The 22,795-nt window shown below is 51.8% G+C and overlaps 1 protein-coding gene across 3 annotated transcripts in view; it reads right to left on the reverse strand.

Moving 5' to 3' along the window:
* The window catches only part of TTC6 (tetratricopeptide repeat domain 6), a 1,585,904-nt gene that overhangs the window by 292,488 nt on the left and 1,270,621 nt on the right, over positions 1–22,795 (reverse strand). For all 3 annotated transcript variants that reach the window (XM_078659352.1, XM_078659351.1, XM_078659353.1), the window contains exon 25: positions 17,766–17,879. In XM_078659352.1, the coding sequence (XP_078515478.1) occupies positions 17,766–17,879 (114 nt within the window). The remainder of the gene's footprint in view (positions 1–17,765; positions 17,880–22,795) is intronic.

Raw genomic sequence — 22,795 nt, forward strand, 5'->3', positions numbered from 1 at the left:
CAATATATGTTAGGCCCTAGGGGCGAACCAAACCATATATTAAGGAAGTGGTATAAGAACCAGTACTTGACTAGGCACAAGGCCTAGAGCCTGTAGAATCGCTGGGACCACAAGGAGCCACCCACGTTAGTGACACAGGGGGAGCCACAGGGGACGCGTGCTGTGTGAGAACACAGCAGCAAATCGCCGTTAGCTTCTATGGGGAAAGTCGCGGTTGGAAATTTAAAGATTAAGGACACTTAGGAGAGGACTTTGAGCAAACCCCATTAGACTTAAGGGGTTCTAGGGCCAACACGCACGGGAGAACTGGAGTACTCATGTTACCTCACCCAGGGGAGCCGGGTGCATAGGTGTCTTTTGGTGTTGGGAATCGTCGTTGATTTTAATGGCGATCTGCAGCATAGTACTGTTGCCGTCGAAGAGGAAAGTGTCTGGGGTGATCCAAGCCTGGATTGAAGATGTGAAGAACCTGAAAGCAGAGGGACAGAGTCTTGGTCACTTGCCAGTGAACAGGGGCACGATGGACGAATGTCCACCAATGTCGGGTGTTTCAGGTTCGAGCTGTCCCACGAAGTATGTTGAGTGCTGCGGTGTCGGTGCCCGGATTGGACCCAACAAGACTTGGCAACAGCAACCCACGCAGGAAGAGATAATAGGTTTTGGTGCGGACCAACAAGGTCCGGATGACTCACCAAGTGATGGAGAGTCAGGGCATGTCTGGAGGAACCAGGGAAACCCAAGAAAAGTCAAAGTTGCCTTCTCAGGAACCCAACAGTCAACGGAACAGGGATCGCGAAGGCACCTCGAGGGAAAACACAAAGGGCCGGCTCACAGAACACTCGTGGAGTGTAGGCCAGCAATCTTCAGTGAAAAAGGTGCTTGGGGTCTGGGCTACAAGTAACCCAATGCACAGCCTACACAACCTCAAGAAACGTCGAGAAGCTGATGCACTTGAAAATGTGCACAGTGTCCAGGGGTTCTGGTTCCACGGTACTCACGAGGGCTGCAGGTCTCAGCTTTGCTGGGTACTCAGGTCGGCCTTGGAGAAGTCTGGAAATCCACCTCCTGGGCTGCAATTACTTCAGAGTCGGGTGGGAGTTTCGGAGATGCAGACCGGGCAGATGCGTCTTCGGTGCCTGCCAAGCAGGGGAGTAACTTTTTTACTCCAAGGGAGATTCTTCAGTCATCTAGTCGTGTAGATCGTCAAAGTTACGGGATTTCTGTAGCAGAGTTTCGTCCAGGTGTAATCTAAAGTCCTGCAGTCAGGGGTTCCTTTCTCATACCCAAGGAAGGGGTGGAACTAACTCTGGGGACCCACCTATGGGAGGGTTTGGAAAGAGGGGTGGCTACACCCATTTCCTTTGTCTAGTTTCGGGCAAACCGGTTTGAACTGGGCTATGCACAGGGACACCAAATGTGCCCCCAGTGCAGACTTCAAAGCACTCTTGGAGTGCACCCACCCAGCCCCAATACACTAATGCCTGTCTGGGGGGTGGTTATACCTCCCTGTGACAGGAAACCTATTGTCCAGGCCTCTCCTGCCGGAGTTTCATCCAGCAGCAGGAAGCCAGACTCGTGTCTGTGGCTGCAGCATACATTTTGTGATGCTAGGGCTCTTTTAAACTGGTACCGGGTATACCAGTGTGTACATGTCTCTCCCTCTAGAAGTGTGGGCTCATACCCCCGCTGCCAGGATTGGTGGGGGGTGGGGGGGGGGGGGGGAGTATGATTCCAAAGTGTTTGACACCAAACACGACATGCTTCGGTGCAGCCATTCCAAAGTTAGCATTTACCGTGAGGTTATAATACACTTGAGAGTATATGGTCTGGCTGCATCACAGAACAGCCCCAGAGAATAGATTCTGAAGGCTGCATGAGCACCCTCTCACACAAAATCCAGCACCCTGCCTTCAGGATTGATAAGGCCTGCCATAGGGGTGACTGATAGGTTTATATGTGTAGAGATGTTATGTTATGTTAACTCTTTTTATATAGCGCACAGCTGCCTCAGCAAAGAGGTGTCCCGGTGCTGGTAGCAGTGTAAGTAAAGAAACTAGGGACTAAGCCATAGGAAAAATGTAGGTTTTGGTAGCCTTTCGAAATGTCAGCAGGCTATCCAGACAGCGAATCAAAAAAGGCAAGGAGTTCCACAATTTGGCTGCTACACAGCGAAAGGACCGTCCCCCAGCTCGGAGACGCTTCACTCGAGGGACCGTAACCAGATATTGCCCTGCTGAGCGTAACTGGCGTGTAGGTACGTATGGTACCAACAAATTGGACAGAATCTCAGTGGATGAAAATTTTAAAATTCTCAAAAAAAGTCAGACACAGGGTTTTAAATTCGATCCTTTTGGTCATAGGGTACCAATGTAAATGTCGAATAGCCCCCGTCGCAGAGCAGCTTCTGGGAAGCCTCAGCAGAACTCGGGCTGCCGCATTCTGAACTCGCTGCAGACGAATCACCTATGCCTTATTTGCCCCTAAAAGGACCGAATTTGCATAGTCCAGTCTAGACAAAATAGCCACCTTAACTATCAGCTGGCGGGTAGATGGATCGAAGAACCACAACTAGGGCCTTAATCCCTGGAGTTAGCCAAAGCAAGTGCCTGCTACTTTCTTAGTGTGCTCCTGAAACCTAAGAGTGGAATCCAACCATACTCCAATATTGTTTACTACCAACTTGGGGGTGGGAGTGCTACCCAAGGTCTTGGGCCACCATTGCTCACTCCATAGCCCCTTATCTTTCCCCACCAACACCTTGGACTTATTGGTGTTAAGCTGAAGGCAGTTGGTGGTCATCCACTCAGTGGCTGCTGCCAGGCCGCCCTGGAATTTGGAGGCGCCCTGCGTAGGGTCGTCCACAGCTTGGGGTTGAACGTACAGATTAAATAGTATGGGGCTCAGGGCCGAGCCCTGAGGAACACCCTGCCCAATGGACTGGGCGCAGGAGAGAAAAGGAGGAGCAGTTACTCGGAATGTTCTGTCTGAGAGAAAAGATCTAAACCATTCCAATGCTAGTCCAACAACACCGGCCTCCTCCAGACGATGTAAAAGGATCCGGTGGGCGACCGTGTCAAACGCAGTACTTAGATCAAGCTTTAAGATTTAAGGTAGATATAGGTAACCTATATCTTAGTAAGGGGTGCAAGCACCACCTTACCCAGGCTGCAGTAGAGGACCTGTGGTGCCATTTGGGAAGGCTTCCCAGGGGCGGCACAATACATGCTGCAGCCCCTGGTAGGCCTCTGGGGTATTTATGCCCTTGGTACCTAAGGTACCATATACTAGGGACTCATAAGGGTAACCCAATAACCAATCTGGAGTGTACCTAAAGGACATGGAATCAATTTAGAGGGGAAGCAGCTAGGCTGGGGACCTGGATAGCAGGGCCTGAGCCAGACTAAAGTTGAAAAACAGTGAAACATCAGCAAAAAGTGGGGGTGACCATAAGAAGTAGATCCTACTCTGCTGAAAGATCCTTTCGCTGAGGTACTGGGGTCCAGTGTTGTGGAGGCATTTGTAGGTGTGGGTGAGTATCTTGAAAGTGACTGTCTTCTCTACAGGGAGCCAGTGGAGGGTGTGCAGGTGTTGGGTGATGTGTTAGTGTCGCGGGATGCCAAGGACAAGTCTGGCTGTGGTGTTGTGTATGGTGTGGAGTATGTGGAGCAGAGACTTGTTGATCCCGGCATAGAGGGTGTTTTCCTAGTTCAGTCTGCTGGTTATGAGTGCATGGGTGACGGTCTTCCTAGATTCATGGGGGATCCATTTAAAGGTCTTTTAGAGGATGCGTAGGGTGTTGAAGCAGCTGACGGCAACGGCTTGTTGGGTCATGGAGAGGGAGGAGTTGAGCATGATGCCGAGGTTTCGGGTGTATTCTGTGGGGGTGGGGGGGGCTGCCGAGGGCGGTGGGCCACCAGGTGTGGTCCCATGTAGAGTGGGAGGGTCTGGGGATGAGGACCTCTGTCTTCTTCAAGTTGAGCTTCAGGCAGCTTTTGCTCATCCAGGATGCAGCGTCGTTCATTCTTTCCTGGAAGTTTAGTCTGGTGGTGACTAGGTCCTTGGTGAGGGAGAGGATTAGCTGGGTGTCGTCGGCGTAGAATACTATGCTGAGTTCGTGGTGTCTGACGATCGCGGCGAGGGGGGCCATGTAGATGTTGAAGAGCGTGGGGCTGAGCGATGATCCTTGGGGGACTCCACAGTTGGTTTCCGTTGGTTCGGAGAGGAAGGGTGGCAGTCTGATTCTTGTAGAGAAAACACCGCAAGCATACACAGTCCCAGCCATTCCCCTGCAGGCTTCCATGGGGGTCCAAACGAGACCTTCCAGCCACCTCTAGTGTCCTTCCCATAAAATTAAACCACCCCCAAAATCACAAGTAACTGCCCACAGGGACCCGAATAAAGCAACACAAAACACCCCTAAAATTATCGACCCTTCACAAAGAAGGGTGTAACCCAGTAACGCAACTTAATTAGAGACCAGTCTTTCTCCTTGCCATGTGCTGAGGCCAAAGGATACACATGTGTCAACGAAACAAATAAACGAAAATCCAAACACCCACTTCCCTTCACAATTGCACGCAGCACATGCAGGTCACAAGGACACCCCTGCCCCAAACAAAGCTTCACACTTTTAAATGGAAATAGCCAATAGGAATGGAGTATGGTCCCCACTGTAGTTAGGACAGGTGGGAAACCAAAATACAAGAGCATTAGAACAGTTTTATACCCACTATTTCCTTATAATTCTAGTACCTCTTAAAAAAGTTTAAAACACACCCCCTTCCTTAGAACCTTAGTACTTCCTTTTCAGTATCCCACGAAGAAATATTTTGCTCACGGCTGGACCATCGAGCACATCGGTAAAATGCAAATACAGGTACTTTCCAGACAACTGCCTAATGATGTGTTTTTCCAGCGTAACCAACAAAACCACAGCTCTTATCCTACAGGTCCGTGATTGAGATGAAAGTGTGCCAGCACTGCGCTGCTTGCCATTCCTTCAACCAAGGCTTTTAAAAACTCTCTCACAAGGACAATTGCTCAAGTCATTCAGGACACAGTGACTTTTTGCAACAACCCCTTGAAAGACATTGTTTAACCGCATCAAGATAAAGACACCTCGGGCGCCCAGACGGCACACACCTTACCTGAACATGACTCCACAGCCTACAAATGCTTTCTAAGTTATGCATTTTTGTATTTTTGTACACACCCTACTTAGCCAGGGCACTCTTGAGCCCCTCAGTAACTAGACATATGCCTGATCTTGTAAATGCTGCTTTTACATACTTGCCTCACATGCGCAGAGACCTCTCTCACTTGATATACACCTACATGGAACCAAATGCTGGTATTCCTCACGCACTACACAGTGCACTTCTACACAACACCTGGTATTAACACAAGACTGCCCTAGGCACACAAACTACAAACAGGTCATGTTATATATGATCATGGATGCCCCAAGCCGTAAGCACAGACAGGGTTGACCTATCACAGGAGATAGCCCCAGTAAGAGATAAGTATCGTGTCCACCTGTGCTTATGTAGGATCAGGGTGAAAATCCAACCCCATAGAGTAGAACCCCATAGGACACTATTAAACATTACCCGGTATGAGACAAACTCCACAGCACTACATCTCTTCACCGAGCATTGCTACATCCAATGGGAGGTAGACAGGATGGGCAGAAGGGGCACCATTGGGGAGGACACTGTTTGGCCACAGGACTTCATAGAGAAGAGGTTCCTGGATGTAGCAAGACTACTGCACCAGTGCACAAATAAGTCCGCTCCCTCCTCCTTCTGAGGTCGCAGGGTGATCCATCAACATCTTCGGGGCCACCTTCTTTAATGGCAAATGGATCCCGGACATGGAATTTGATTACGGGCCGCTCATCTCAATCACGAGGTGGATATGAGTCCCATGGGAGGGGGTCCAATGCTCGCTTTGACACACCGTGCGGGACGCTCATCTCAATCACACATGGACAATGAGCCCCATGGGAGGGGCTCCAATGCTCGCTTAGACACACCGTGCGGGACGCTCATCTCAATCACGAGGTGGATATGAGTCCCATGGGAGGGGCTCCAATGCTAGCTTAGACACACCGTGTGGGACGCTCATCTCAATCACGAGGTGGATATGAGTCCCATGGGAGGGGCTCCAATGCTCGCTTAGACACACCGTGCGGGACGCTCATCTCAATCACGAGGTGGATATGAGTCCCATGGGAGGGGGTCCAATGCTCGCTTAGACACACCGTGCGGGACGCTCATCTCAATCACTAGGTGGATATGAGTCCCATGGGAGGGGCTCCAATGCTCGCTTAGACACACCGTGCGGGACGCTCATCTCAATCACGAGGTGGATATGAGTCTCAAGGGAGGGGCTCCAATGCTCGCTTGGACACACCGTGCGGGCCGCTCATCTCAATCACACAAGGACAATGAGCCCCATGGGAGGGGGTCCAATGCTAGCTTAGACACACCGTGCGGGACGCTCATCTCAATCACGAGGTGGATATGAGTCCCATGGGAGGGGCTCCAATGCTCGCTTAGACACACCGTGCGGGACGCTCATCTCAATCACTAGGTGGATATGAGTCCCATGGGAGGGGCTCCAATGCTCGCTTAGACACACCGTGCGGGACGCTCATCTCAATCACGAGGTGGATATGAGTCTCAAGGGAGGGGCTCCAATGCTCGCTCAGACACACCGTGCGGGCCGCTCATCTCAATCACGAGGTGGATATGAGTCCCATGGGAGGGGGTCCAATGCTCGCTTAGACACACCGTGCGGGACGCTCATCTCAATCACGAGGTGGATATGAGTCCCATGGGAGGGGCTCCAATGCTCGCTTGGACACACCGTGCGGGCCGCTCATCTCAATCACACAAGGACAATGAGCCCCATGGGAGGGGGTCCAATGCTAGCTTAGACACACCCTGCGGGACGCTCATCTCAATCACGAGGTGGATATGAGTCCCATGGGAGGGGCTCCAATGCTCGCTTAGACACGCCGTGCGGGACGCTCATCTCAATCACGAGGTAGATATGAGTCTCAAGGGAGGGGGTCCAATGCTCGCTCAGACACACCGTGCGGGACGCTCATCTCAATCACGAGATGGATATGAGTACCATGGGAGGGGCTCCAATGCTCGCTTGGACACACCGTGCGGGACGCTCATCTCAATCACGAGGTGGATATGAGTCCCATGGGAGGGGCTCCAATGCTCGCTTAGACACACCGTGCGGGACGCTCATCTCAATCACTAGGTGGATATGAGTCCCATGGGAGGGGCTCCAATGCTCGCTTAGACACACCGTGCGGGACGCTCATCTCAATCACGAGGTGGATATGAGTCTCAAGGGAGGGGCTCCAATGCTCGCTCAGACACACCGTGCGGGCCGCTCATCTCAATCACGAGGTGGATATGAGTCCCATGGGAGGGGGTCCAATGCTCGCTTAGACACACCGTGCGGGACGCTCATCTCAATCACGAGGTGGATATGAGTCCCATGGGAGGGGCTCCAATGCTCGCTTGGACACACCGTGCGGGCCGCTCATCTCAATCACACAAGGACAATGAGCCCCATGGGAGGGGGTCCAATGCTAGCTTAGACACACCGTGCGGGACGCTCATCTCAATCACGAGGTGGATATGAGTCCCATGGGAGGGGCTCCAATGCTCGCTTGGACACACCGTGCGGGCCGCTCATCTCAATCACACAAGGACAATGAGCCCCATGGGAGGGGGTCCAATGCTAGCTTTGACACACCGTGCGGGACGCTCATCTCAATCACGAGGTGGATATGAGTCCCATGGGAGGGGCTCCAATGCTCGCTTGGACACACCGTGCGGGACGCTCATCTCAATCACGAGGTGGATATGAGTCTCAAGGGAGGGGGTCCAATGCTCGCTCAGACAAACCGTGCGGGACGCTAATCTCAATCACGAGGTGGATATGAGTACCATGGGAGGGGCTCCAATGCTCGCTTGGACACACCGTGCGGGACGCTCATCTCAATCACACAGTGGAAATGAGTCCCATGGGAGGGGGTCCAATGCTAGCTTAGACACACCGTGCGGGACGCTCATCTCAATCACGAGGTGGATATGAGTCCCATGGGAGGGGCTCCAATGCTCGCTTAGACACACCGTGCGGGACGCTCATCTCAATCACGAGGTGGATATGAGTCTCAAGGGAGGGGGTCCAATGCTCGCTTGGACACACCGTGCGGGCCGCTCATCTCAATCACACAAGGACAATGAGCCCCATGGGAGGGGGTCCAATGCTCGCTTAGACACACCGTGTGGGACGCTCATCTCAATCACGAGGTGGATATGAGTCCCATGGGAGGGGCTCCAATGCTCGCTTAGACACACCGTGCGGGACGCTCATCTCAATCACGAGGTGGATATGAGTCCCATGGGAGGGGGTCCAATGCTCGCTTAGACACACCGTGCGGGACGCTCATCTCAATCACTAGGTGGATATGAGTCCCATGGGAGGGGCTCCAATGCTCGCTTAGACACACCGTGCGGGACGCTCATCTCAATCACGAGGTGGATATGAGTCCCATGGGAGGGGCTCCAATGCTCGCTTAGACACACCGTGCGGGACGCTCATCTCAATCACTAGGTGGATATGAGTCCCATGGGAGGGGCTCCAATGCTCGCTTAGACACACCGTGCGGGACGCTCATCTCAATCACGAGGTGGATATGAGTCTCAAGGGAGGGGCTCCAATGCTCGCTCAGACACACCGTGCGGGCCGCTCATCTCAATCACGAGGTGGATATGAGTCCCATGGGAGGGGGTCCAATGCTCGCTTAGACACACCGTGCGGGACGCTCATCTCAATCACGAGGTGGATATGAGTCCCATGGGAGGGGCTCCAATGCTCGCTTGGACACACCGTGCGGGCAGCTCATCTCAATCACACAAGGACAATGAGCCCCATGGGAGGGGGTCCAATGCTAGCTTAGACACACCGTGCGGGACGCTCATCTCAATCACGAGGTGGATATGAGTCCCATGGGAGGGGCTCCAATGCTCGCTTAGACACACCGTGCGGGACGCTCATCTCAATCACGAGGTGGATATGAGTCTCAAGGGAGGGGGTCCAATGCTCGCTCAGACACACCGTGCGGGACGCTCATCTCAATCACGAGGTGGATATGAGTACCATGGGAGGGGCTCCAATGCTCGCTTGGACACACCGTGCGGGACGCTCATCTCAATCACGAGGTGGATATGAGTCCCATGGGAGGGGCTCCAATGCTCGCTTAGACACACCGTGCGGGACGCTCATCTCAATCACTAGGTGGATATGAGTCCCATGGGAGGGGCTCCAATGCTCGCTTAGACACACCGTGCGGGACGCTCATCTCAATCACGAGGTGGATATGAGTCCCATGGGAGGGGGTCCAATGCTCGCTTAGACACACCGTGCGGGACGCTCATCTCAATCACGAGGTGGATATGAGTCCCATGGGAGGGGCTCCAATGCTCGCTTGGACACACCGTGCGGGCCGCTCATCTCAATCACACAAGGACAATGAGCCCCATGGGAGGGGGTCCAATGCTAGCTTAGACACACCGTGCGGGACGCTCATCTCAATCACGAGGTGGATATGAGTCCCATGGGAGGGGCTCCAATGCTCGCTTAGACACACCGTGCGGGACGCTCATCTCAATCACGAGGTGGATATGAGTCTCAAGGGAGGGGGTCCACTGCTCGCTCAGACACACCGTGCGGGACGCTCATCTCAATCACGAGATGGATATGAGTACCATGGGAGGGGCTCCAATGCTCGCTCGGACACACCGTGCGGGACGCTCATCTCAATCACGAGGTGGATATGAGTCCCATGGGAGGGGCTCCAATGCTCGCTTAGACACACCGTGCGGGACGCTCATCTCAATCACTAGGTGGATATGAGTCCCATGGGAGGGGCTCCAATGCTCGCTTAGACACACCGTGCGGGACGCTCATCTCAATCACGAGGTGGATATGAGTCTCAAGGGAGGGGCTCCAATGCTCGCTCAGACACACCGTGCGGGCCGCTCATCTCAATCACGAGGTGGATATGAGTCCCATGGGAGGGGGTCCAATGCTCGCTTAGACACACCGTGCGGGACGCTCATCTCAATCACGAGGTGGATATGAGTCCCATGGGAGGGGCTCCAATGCTCGCTTGGACACACCGTGCGGGCCGCTCATCTCAATCACACAAGGACAATGAGCCCCATGGGAGGGGGTCCAATGCTAGCTTAGACACACCGTGCGGGACGCTCATCTCAATCACGAGGTGGATATGAGTCCCATGGGAGGGGCTCCAATGCTCGCTTGGACACACCGTGCGGGCCGCTCATCTCAATCACACAAGGACAATGAGCCCCATGGGAGGGGGTCCAATGCTAGCTTTGACACACCGTGCGGGACGCTCATCTCAATCACGAGGTGGATATGAGTCCCATGGGAGGGGCTCCAATGCTCGCTTGGACACACCGTGCGGGACGCTCATCTCAATCACGAGGTGGATATGAGTCTCAAGGGAGGGGGTCCAATGCTCGCTCAGACAAACCGTGCGGGACGCTAATCTCAATCACGAGGTGGATATGAGTACCATGGGAGGGGCTCCAATGCTCGCTTGGACACACCGTGCGGGACGCTCATCTCAATCACACAGTGGAAATGAGTCCCATGGGAGGGGGTCCAATGCTAGCTTAGACACACCGTGCGGGACGCTCATCTCAATCACGAGGTGGATATGAGTCCCATGGGAGGGGCTCCAATGCTCGCTTAGACACACCGTGCGGGACGCTCATCTCAATCACGAGGTGGATATGAGTCTCAAGGGAGGGGGTCCAATGCTCGCTTGGACACACCGTGCGGGCCGCTCATCTCAATCACACAAGGACAATGAGCCCCATGGGAGGGGGTCCAATGCTCGCTTAGACACACCGTGTGGGACGCTCATCTCAATCACGAGGTGGATATGAGTCCCATGGGAGGGGCTCCAATGCTCGCTTAGACACACCGTGCGGGACGCTCATCTCAATCACGAGGTGGATATGAGTCCCATGGGAGGGGGTCCAATGCTCGCTTAGACACACCGTGCGGGACGCTCATCTCAATCACTAGGTGGATATGAGTCCCATGGGAGGGGCTCCAATGCTCGCTTAGACACACCGTGCGGGACGCTCATCTCAATCACGAGGTGGATATGAGTCCCATGGGAGGGGCTCCAATGCTCGCTTAGACACACCGTGCGGGACGCTCATCTCAATCACTAGGTGGATATGAGTCCCATGGGAGGGGCTCCAATGCTCGCTTAGACACACCGTGCGGGACGCTCATCTCAATCACGAGGTGGATATGAGTCTCAAGGGAGGGGCTCCAATGCTCGCTCAGACACACCGTGCGGGCCGCTCATCTCAATCACGAGGTGGATATGAGTCCCATGGGAGGGGGTCCAATGCTCGCTTAGACACACCGTGCGGGACGCTCATCTCAATCACGAGGTGGATATGAGTCCCAAGGGAGGGGCTCCAATGCTCGCTTGGACACACCGTGCGGGCCGCTCATCTCAATCACACAAGGACAATGAGCCCCATGGGAGGGGGTCCAATGCTAGCTTAGACACACCGTGCGGGACGCTCATCTCAATCACGAGGTGGATATGAGTCCCATGGGAGGGGCTCCAATGCTCGCTTAGACACACCGTGCGGGACGCTCATCTCAATCACGAGGTGGATATGAGTCTCAAGGGAGGGGGTCCAATGCTCGCTCAGACACACCGTGCGGGACGCTCATCTCAATCACGAGGTGGATATGAGTACCATGGGAGGGGCTCCAATGTTCGCTTGGACACACCGTGCAGGACGCTCATCTCAATCACGAGGTGGATATGAGTCCCATGGGAGGGGCTCCAATGCTCGCTTAGACACACCGTGCGGGACGCTCATCTCAATCACTAGGTGGATATGAGTCCCATGGGAGGGGCTCCAATGCTCGCTTAGACACACCGTGCGGGACGCTCATCTCAATCACGAGGTGGATATGAGTCCCATGGGAGGGGGTCCAATGCTCGCTTAGACACACCGTGCGGGACGCTCATCTCAATCACGAGGTGGATATGAGTCCCATGGGAGGGGCTCCAATGCTCGCTTGGACACACCGTGCGGGCCGCTCATCTCAATCACACAAGGACAATGAGCCCCATGGGAGGGGGTCCAATGCTAGCTTAGACACACCGTGCGGGACGCTCATCTCAATCACGAGGTGGATATGAGTCCCATGGGAGGGGCTCCAATGCTCGCTTAGACACACCGTGCGGGACGCTCATCTCAATCACGAGGTGGATATGAGTCTCAAGGGAGGGGCTCCAATGCTCGCTCAGACACACCGTGCGGGCCGCTCATCTCAATCACGAGGTGGATATGAGTCCCATGGGAGGGGGTCCAATGCTCGCTTAGACACACCGTGCGGGACGCTCATCTCAATCACGAGGTGGATATGAGTCCCATGGGAGGGGCTCCAATGCTCGCTTGGACACACCGTGCGGGCCGCTCATCTCAATCACACAAGGACAATGAGCCCCATGGGAGGGGGTCCAATGCTAGCTTAGACACACCGTGCGGGACGCTCATCTCAATCACGAGGTGGATATGAGTCCCATGGGAGGGGCTCCAATGCTCGCTTAGACACACCGTGCGGGACGCTCATCTCAATCACGAGGTGGATATGAGTACCATGGGAGGGGCTCCAATGTTCGCTTGGACACACCGTGCGGGACGCTCATCTCAATCACGAGGTGGATATGAGTCCCATGGGAGGGGCTCCAATGCTCGCTTAGACACACCGTGCGGGACGCTCATCTCAATCACTAGGTGGATATGAGTCCCATGGGAGGGGCTCCAATGCTCGCTTAGACACACCGTGCGGGACGCTCATCTCAATCACGAGGTGGATATGAGTCTCAAGGGAGGGGCTCCAATGCTCGCTCAGACACACCGTGCGGGCCGCTCATCTCAATCACGAGGTGGATATGAGTCCCATGGGAGGGGGTCCAATGCTCGCTTAGACACACCGTGCGGGACGCTCATCTCAATCACGAGGTGGATATGAGTCCCATGGGAGGGGCTCCAATGCTCGCTTGGACACACCGTGCGGGCCGCTCATCTCAATCACACAAGGACAATGAGCCCCATGGGAGGGGGTTCAATGCTAGCTTAGACACACCGTGCGGGACGCTCATCTCAATCACGAGGTGGATATGAGTCCCCTGGGAGGGGCTCCAATGCTCGCTTGGACACACCGTGCGGGCCGCTCATCTCAATCACACAAGGACAATGAGCCCCATGGGAGGGGGTCCAATGCTAGCTTTGACACACCGTGCGGGACGCTCATCTCAATCACGAGGTGGATATGAGTCCCATGGGAGGGGCTCCAATGCTCGCTTGGACACACCGTGCGGGACGCTCATCTCAATCACGAGGTGGATATGAGTCTCAAGGGAGGGGGTCCAATGCTCGCTCAGACAAACCGTGCGGGACGCTCATCTCAATCACGAGGTGGATATGAGTACCATGGGAGGGGCTCCAATGCTCGCTTGGACACACCGTGCGGGACGCTCATCTCAATCACACAGTGGAAATGAGTCCCATGGGAGGGGGTCCAATGCTAGCTTAGACACACCGTGCGGGACGCTCATCTCAATCACGAGGTGGATATGAGTCCCATGGGAGGGGCTCCAATGCTCGCTTAGACACACCGTGCGGGACGCTCATCTCAATCACGAGGTGGATATGAGTCTCAAGGGAGGGGGTCCAATGCTCGCTTGGACACACCGTGCGGGCCGCTCATCTCAATCACACAAGGACAATGAGCCCCATGGGAGGGGGTCCAATGCTAGCTTAGACACACCGTGTGGGACGCTCATCTCAATCACGAGGTGGATATGAGTCCCATGGGAGGGGCTCCAATGCTCGCTTAGACACACCGTGCGGGACGCTCATCTCAATCACGAGGTGGATATGAGTCCCATGGGAAGGGCTCCAATGCTCGCTTAGACACACCGTGCGGGACGCTCATCTCAATCACGAGGTGGATATGAGTCCCATGGGAGGGGCTCCAATGCTCGCTTGGACACACCGTGCGGGACGCTCATCTCAATCACGAGGTGGATATGAGTCTCAAGGGAGGGGGTCCAATGCTCGCTCCGACACACCGTGCGGGACGCTCATCTCAATCACGAGGTGGATATGAGTACCATGGGAGGGGCTCCAATGCTCGCTTGGACACACCGTGCGGGACGCTCATCTCAATCACACGGTGGAAATGAGTCCCATGGGAGGGGGTCCAATGCTAGCTTAGACACACCGTGCGGGACGCTCATCTCAATCACGAGGTGGATATGAGTCCCATGGGAGGGGCTCCAATGCTCGCTTAGACACACCGTGCGGGACGCTCATCTCAATCACGAGGTGGATATGAGTCTCAAGGGAGGGGGTCCAATGCTCGCTTGGACACACCGTGCGGGCCGCTCATCTCAATCACACAAGGACAATGAGCCCCATGGGAGGGGGTCCTATGCTCGCTTAGACACACCGTGTGGGACGCTCATCTCAATCACGAGGTGGATATGAGTCCCATGGGAGGGGCTCCAATGCTCGCTTAGACACACCGTGCGGGACGCTCATCTCAATCACGAGGTGGATATGAGTCCCATGGGAGGGGGTCCAATGCTCGCTTAGACACACCGTGCGGGACGCTCATCTCAATCACTAGGTGGATATGAGTCCCATGGGAGGGGCTCCAATGCTCGCTTAGACACACCGTGCGGGACGCTCATCTCAATCACGAGGTGGATATGAGTCCCATGGGAGGGGCTCCAATGCTCGATTAGACACACCGTGCGGGACGCTCATCTCAATCACTAGGTGGATATGAGTCCCATGGGAGGGGCTCCAATGCTCGCTTAGACACACCGTGCGGGACGCTCATCTCAATCACGAGGTGGATATGAGTCTCAAGGGAGGGGCTCCAATGCTCGCTCAGACACACCGTGCGGGACGCTCATCTCAATCACGAGGTGGATATGAGTCTCAAGGGAGGGGGTCCAATGCTCGCTTGGACACACCGTGCAGGCCGCTCATCTCAATCACACAAGGACAATGAGCCCCATGGGAGGGGGTCCAATGCTAGCTTAGACACACCGTGCGGGACGCTCATCTCAATCACGAGGTGGATATGAGTCCCATGGGAGGGGCTCCAATGCTCGCTTAGACACACCGTGCGGGACGCTCATCTCAATCACGAGGTGGATATGAGTCCCATGGGAGGGGCTCCAATGCTCGCTTAGACACACCGTGCGGGACGCTCATCTCAATCACGAGGTGGATATGAGTCTCAAGGGAGGGGGTCCAATGCTCGCTCAGACACACCGTGCGGGACGCTCATCTCAATCACGAGGTGGATATGAGTACCATGGGAGGGGCTCCAATGCTCGCTTGGACACACCGTGCGGGACGCTCATCTCAATCACACGGTGGAAATGAGTCCCATGGGAGGGGGTCCAATGCTAGCTTAGACACACCGTGCGGGACGCTCATCTCAATCACGAGGTGGATATGAGTCCCATGGGAGGGGCTCCAATGCTCGCTCAGACACACCGTGCGGGACGCTCATCTCAATCACGAGGTGGATATGAGTCTCAAGGGAGGGGGTCCAATGCTCGCTCAGACACACCGTGCGGGACGCTCATCTCAATCACGAGGTAGATATGAGTCCCATGGGAGGGGCTCCAATGCTCGCTTAGACACACCGTGCGGGACGCTCATCTCAATCACGAGGTGGATATGAATCCCATGGGAGGGGCTCCAATGCTCGCTCAGACACACCGTGCGGGACGCTCATCTCAATCACACATGGACAATGAGCCCCATGGGAGGGGGTCCAATGCTCGCTTAGACACACCGTGTGGGACGCTCATCTCAATTACGAGGTGGATATGAGTCCCATGGGAGGGGGTCCAATGCTAGCTTAGATACACCGTGCGGGCCGCTCATCTCAATCACGAGGTGGATATGAGTCCCATGGGAGGGGCTCCAATGCTCGATTAGACACACCGTGCGGGACGCTCATCTCAATCACGAGGTGGATATGAGTACCATGGGAGGGGGTTCAATGCTCGCTTAGACACACCGTGCGGGACGCTCATCTCAATCACACGGTGGATATAAGTCCCATGGGAGGGGTTCCAATGCTAGCTTAGACACACAGTACGGGTCGCATATCTCAATCACACATGGACAATGAGCCCCATGGGAGGGGGTCTAATGCTAGCTTAGACACACCGGACCACGAAATATGGGATAGTGAGAATAATAGGTAAACACTGTTCGAGGGGCGGGGGCAACGCATAATTGTACGGAAACTCACAATGTACTCTTTATGTTTCAGAAGCAAAGGAACCATACCGTTGAGTAATAATGAAGGCCGCAACGTGATATTATACGTTCCGGACCTGCAATGGGGCACCTCCATGTTGATGGCTATCTACTGCCAGTGTGCAGCCCTGACCGACACCCAGCTCGTCCTCAGATGGGGGGGTCTCTGCACCCTGGTGACCACACACACCCCTACCCTGGTTATCCGTGGAGACGATCTATCTGAATTGTCTCAACATCTGTTATATAAGAAAACAACTCTGTTGCATCAGGCTCGAAGGAGAAGAACTGCTGATTATTGTGGCTGGACTCAGTACAAGGACATTCCAGAAGTATTTAGACTTCACAGAGACACCTTATATGTGCAAGACGAAAATCCTTTTACACTCCAGCGGTGCGGGTTGCGGTTTTCTACTATCCTGGACACAGACTAAGGTGTGAAGTACGGGGACGGCGAGACCTGATATTAAAAGGATCCAGGGAGTGTAATCTAACAGGACCCTGTACATATATGGTATGTTTCCATGGGGTGAACGACCGCTTCAAAGACGCGTATCATGGTATATTGGTTGTACATTATCAGACCGCCCGAGGACCTCACAGTGCCGAATGAAAGGAGGGGCCTGTGTTGTTTTGCTGTAGCACTTGGATCTAGATGTCTATGGTACAAGCACAATAAAGAAGATATGACCACTCTACTGTTTGATTTGGAATCTGTCTCAATATTATTACCACTGCTGGTGCACCACTGTATGTATTATTCTATACTGTGGCCTCAGGACCCACCCTTGAGCAGCGGGTGCTTATAGCTTCTTGGAAGTTACTTACCGTGGGACAAAGGGGCGGGGCTGTGCTCTGGGCTCGCTGCTCATTCTGTATTGTTGTGATTTAGAACGTGTGTGAAGCCAGGTATACCGCATTCCAGATCTCTCATATGAATCCAGTATGAAACGACGAATACCTGCAGCTTATACGATCCACGATTGCCTTTTAATGCTGAAGACGGGCTGCTGGAGGCTATCTTTGGTCAGACAGCATTATGGTTTCATTCAGCAGCATCCAAAAATGCCAAAACCTTTATTTGTATTAATGGGGCAGCGTGGGGGCAGCCCCGGCATTTGGATGGGTGAAGACAGGGTTGAAAGAACCGTGACCAGGAGTAGATTATGTTAAATCTCTGTTCCCTTCTCCTCCGCTCACCACACTGGTGAAGGCTTCACCTGCCTGAGAGTCCATCACCTCAGACAGCACACCACCCACAACAGAAGCAATGATGCTGGCATGAATGTGCAAAGCACCCACCTTCTCATAAGCCTTGGTCTCGTGGTGAACCACAGCTCTGTTGTAGAAGGCCAGGGAGCATGCTGGGTCCATCTGAGCGGCCTTCGTCAGGTCTTCTACTGCCAGCTTGTAGACCTGCAACAAAATACAACATTCAGTGGGAAATCACAGACCGCAAATGGAGCCGCCACCTCTGAAGACAAGAAAACTTACAGGAGTAAACCACAGACCACACGTTGAACAGTTTGAAAGAAATAGGACTTTCAGCAGCAAATCACAGGCCAGGAATTCAGTCACTCAGATAAGCTTTACTCAAATTCACATATGAATCATAAAAGCTACATAAAATCATTCATAAGATGGTTAAAAAACAGAACAAAATTTAAACAGGTTAAAAAGGAAGTAAAAAAGACAGTACGTAAATGCCAGTGCAAGTGCGATCATGAAAAGCACGCTCAGTCCTGGTTTGACTATAGCATCTGCCCAGTATTAACAACTTCCCATAAGGCTCGAGCCATGACAGTACCTATAGAAATGGCAGGTAATATTTGCAGATGCAAAAAGCTGGTCGGCCTAGCACAAAGCCCAGTTGTCTTAACAAGGGTTTCACAGAGTTTCTTCTGGCCTCAGAGAAATGCTTACAAAACAAAACAGCATGCATAGTGCTCTGCAGAGAGATTTAATCACAGGTACAATTCCCCTATCAATCGACCAGTTATTGATAGTAGGAAAGCTGATTAAATGATGGAAGATGTCCAAACGGAATCGAGTCAGAACAAACCTGCGGCGTGCATTAAAAACATTGGCTAAGTAAAACTGAATATTAAAACTGGTCCAAATCATCTGGTTCCTATAACAGACGGTTTCAGTATTTCAGACCCTAGTCTCGTTTCCTCTTATACAGTTAAACATCTCCTTGTGAGTACTTTTCTTGAAACGAGGGCCCGATTCTCCGGGTGATTAAAATATTCAGAGTGACCAATATCTGATAAAAGGTTATGTGCACATTTAAGCCAGGGAATTGTAATGGCTGATGTGGATCTGAGGCAATCGATAATAATTGATCGGTTTAAAGTAGTGTGTTCAGAAGACCAAATTTTTGCCATAATAGCGCTGGATGTATCCTGAACAGATATATATTTGCAAAAATAGGGGTACCCCTGACTACATTTCCTAAATCAGGGTCTGAATTACATGTGTAATGAGAACATTTAAGAAATACAATAAACAGTGGACCTTTCGACTTGAAATGTCAATATGTAAACAACCAGATATTGTTGAGTATCAAAGATATATATTTTATTCATGGAAACAATGTTTGTTTATATTTTTTCTTCACAGTTAGAGAGAAATATCATAAAACAATTTCATAATATATACAGAAAGATATTTTTAGTTTGCCTAATTCATTTGAAACCACATTGTCAGTCTGTGATCCCTACTCTGTGTTGAGACATACTCGCTCATTCACTCAGTGCCTGTTTCTACACAATTTTTTGTGAGAAAATCATACAAAACTTGTATGTATTTTAAAGACAACACCTGTACTATTCAATACAGTTAGTTCATTTAAAACTTTCTAGGATTGAACTATCCCAATTCTTTTCTTGATACGAAGTGTCCAGCAGTATAATGTCACGGGTCGTAGTCTGAACACAAATCGCAATGATAAAAGGCATTCATATTTGCCATGGCTGAAGAAATGTTGTATCCTGATCAGATCAACAATATAGGCGACTCCTAGTTCTCTGTGACAGACATAAGTTGCAGTGCTTTTTGGAACTTCTAGAAGGTTGCTCAAAAAAGCATTTTCATCAAGTTGGAGACTATCGGTCTGCCCAAAACCCCACAGTTCAGCCCCGTACATAGCAGTAGGTCTACATTTGGCCTTGTAAATAGTAAACATTTCCCTCAGGTGTTTGATACCTTGGGTGCTAGCGAACTGCAGAAGGGCCCTCATAGTCTTAATAAATTGAGATAGTCTGGATTTTATAGCCCGTTGCCACTTCCCAGTACGACTAAATACTATCCAAAGGTAGGAAAAAGTTGTTGTGTGCACAATTTTTTCACCCTCAATGAATATGTCTTGGCATCGAGAGGCCGTGCTTCCAATGTTCATAGCAAAAGTTTTACCAATGTTAATTTTCAATCCATGGTCCCGCATAAAAGTGGCAAATTCATCCACTAAGCGCTGAAAGGCAAGGGGGTTGGGAGCCATTAGAACGGCATAATCAGCATTAAAAAGTGCCGGAATAGGACGATGGCCTATTTGGGGTAGGTCAGTGCACTTTCTTGCCAAGGTGTCCCCTACACTGTTAAGGTAAAGATTAAACAGAAAGGGGGCAAGGAAGCATCCTTGATGTACCCATCTTTTTATATTAAAATACTTGGTACAAGTACCATCAATACCGTAGCGAACTCTGCCACTACCCAATGCGTACAGGTCTCTGAGGAAGTTTACAATGGAGCAATCCACTCCCAGACTAGACATAATGGACCACAGTTTCTCGTGGACTACATTGTCGAAAGCAGAAGACAAATCCACAAAAACTTAAAACATGTCCCCTTCCTTAATATGTGTGTATTTGCTGATTACAAAATCCAAGTTAATGGCCTGTTCGGTGGTCCCCAGCCCAGGTCTAAAACCATACTGCAGGTCTGAGAGGATGTTATGATGTCAGGATGTTTTATATATATACCTGGTTTGGTTCTCCTTTCATTTGGTCATTCACAAGATTATAGACTGGTAAAACAAGCTGCTTTACATTCCTTCAAGACTTTGCCTGAAGGTGGCTCTCCATAGCTACCACTAGGATAGCTTAAAATAAGGGTTGTCTTTAACCTATCACCACTAAGGGGCTGTTTGGACTGGTACAAACTGCTCACTATAAGTAATGGACAGCATATGCCAGGCCAGCTTCTCACATTGGTGGCAGCGGTGGGATTCAAGCTTGCCATTGTGTTACCAGATAATCTCAAGTGATTGACTAACTGAAAACCGCTAAAGGTACCAGAGGTACATATAATACAAGCTTTAACTACAGTAAGTTCTACTGAACTTAGAGTTGTGTGTCAAGGGCTTAGCACACTGTTTCTACAACTCAAGAGAGTAGGTAGGTGCATACACCATGCCACACTAGTGATGTTTTCAAGGCCAGGAACAAGTGGGTTCCTGCCAGATGTCAGCATAGTACAGGTATCCAAGTATGACACCTTCCCATTCCTAGAATTAAGGGCATTGTGTACAACTAGGAAATTGAAGACAGGCAAAAGTGCAAACGAACAAGTTACTTACCTTCGGTAATGCTTTTTCTGGTAGATACAGTATCTGCCAGTGGATTCCTCACCTTGTGAATATACCCCTTGCGTCATCAACATTCGGAAATTCTTTTTGTAGCTTCGCGCCGACGTGGACGACGTCACAGAGGCACGGCATCTCTCGCGACTCCGATGACGTCACCGACACCATAATAGGCCCGCGCCGGCGTGATGACGTCAGTTCCGCCCTTTTTTCCGTGCCTGCGAGGCACACGGACGGACCGACAACAGTAGATATATACACAGTATACAATATTCAAGATAACACACACAGTGTAAAGACAATGTAGTAATTCAAGTAGAATAAAACACTACTTTTAAGAATAACATATATACATTAAAACATTGGCATTATCTAAAGTATAGAAGAGTTGACAACGGGGAGGCGGGTGGGCATGTGAGGAATCCACAGGCAGATACTGTATCTACCAGAAAAAGCGTTACCGAAGGTAAGTAACTTGTTCTTCTGATAGATACATTTGCCAGTGGATTCCTCACCTTGTGAATAGAGTCCCACAGCAGTTCCCACTCCCGGAGGAGGGTGTCCACACCCCTATACCAGAAAATCCTGGAGGACAGAACGCCCAAAGTGGCCGTCCCTCCTCACTTCGGAATGCAAGCAGTAATGCTTTGCGAAAGTGTGGAGGGAGGCCCAAGTTGCAGCTCTACAAATGTCCTCAACAGACACTCCCCTAGACAAAGCAGATGTTGAAGACTTTGCTCTAGTAGGATGAGCCCTAATACCCTCTCGAGGTTCCTTACCCGCCAGGGAGTAGCAGATCTTGATGCATAGTATGATCCATCTTGAAAGTGTGCGCTTGTGCACAGCTTTTCCTTTCTTGCAACCAGCAAATCCAACAAACTGCTGGTCATCCACCCTGAACTCTCTTGTCTTGTCAAGGTAGAAGCTCACCGCCCTCTTCGGGTCCAAGCAGTGAAGTCTCTCCTCCTCCTTGGAAGGGTGAGGGGGAGGATAGAAGGTAGGAAGGGTAATAGACTGTCCTAGATGGAAGGGAGTTACCACCTTAGGCAGAAAAGCAGCCCTGGTCCTAAGAACCATTCGTTCAGCATGAATGGACAGGAATGGGGGCTTTGAACTAAGAGCCTGAAGCTCACTTACCCTCCTTGCCGAGGTAATTGCAACAAGGAAGACCATCTGAAAAGACATAAGTCTCATTGGACACTTGTGTAAAGGTTCGAAAGGAGAACCCATCAGGAAAGTAAGCACCAGATTTAAGTCCTATTGAGGCACAATAAAGGGAGTAGGGGGAAAATTGTTTGTAAGGCCCTTCAAAAATCTTAAAACCACAGGAGATTTGAACTATGACGGCTGATCTGGCAAACAGAGAAATGCCGACAAAGCCGAAAGATAACCCTATAACCCTTAACTGAGGCAACAGGAAAGCCTTGCTGCGCCAAAGAAAGAGCAAACTGCAGAATATCAGACAAACGAGCCTTCAAAGGGTCAACAGATTTCTCTCCGCACCAAGTGACAAATTTAGACCATCTGTATGAATAGATTGATTTGGTGGAGTCACACCTGGCCAAAAGAATGACATCCACCACATCATGTGGGAGAGAAAAGGAATTCAGGTTGCCCCGTTCAATCTCCAGGCATGAAGGTATAAAGTCTGCAGGTGGGGGTGTAGAACCTGCCACTCCATCTGAGAGAGGAGATCTGCCCTGAAAGGGAGACAGAGCGGCGGGCACGAGGAGAGGTGGAGAAGAGCTGT

This window comes from Lissotriton helveticus, chromosome 9 (assembly GCF_964261635.1).
Source record: "Lissotriton helveticus chromosome 9, aLisHel1.1, whole genome shotgun sequence".
NCBI lineage: Eukaryota > Metazoa > Chordata > Amphibia > Caudata > Salamandridae > Lissotriton > Lissotriton helveticus.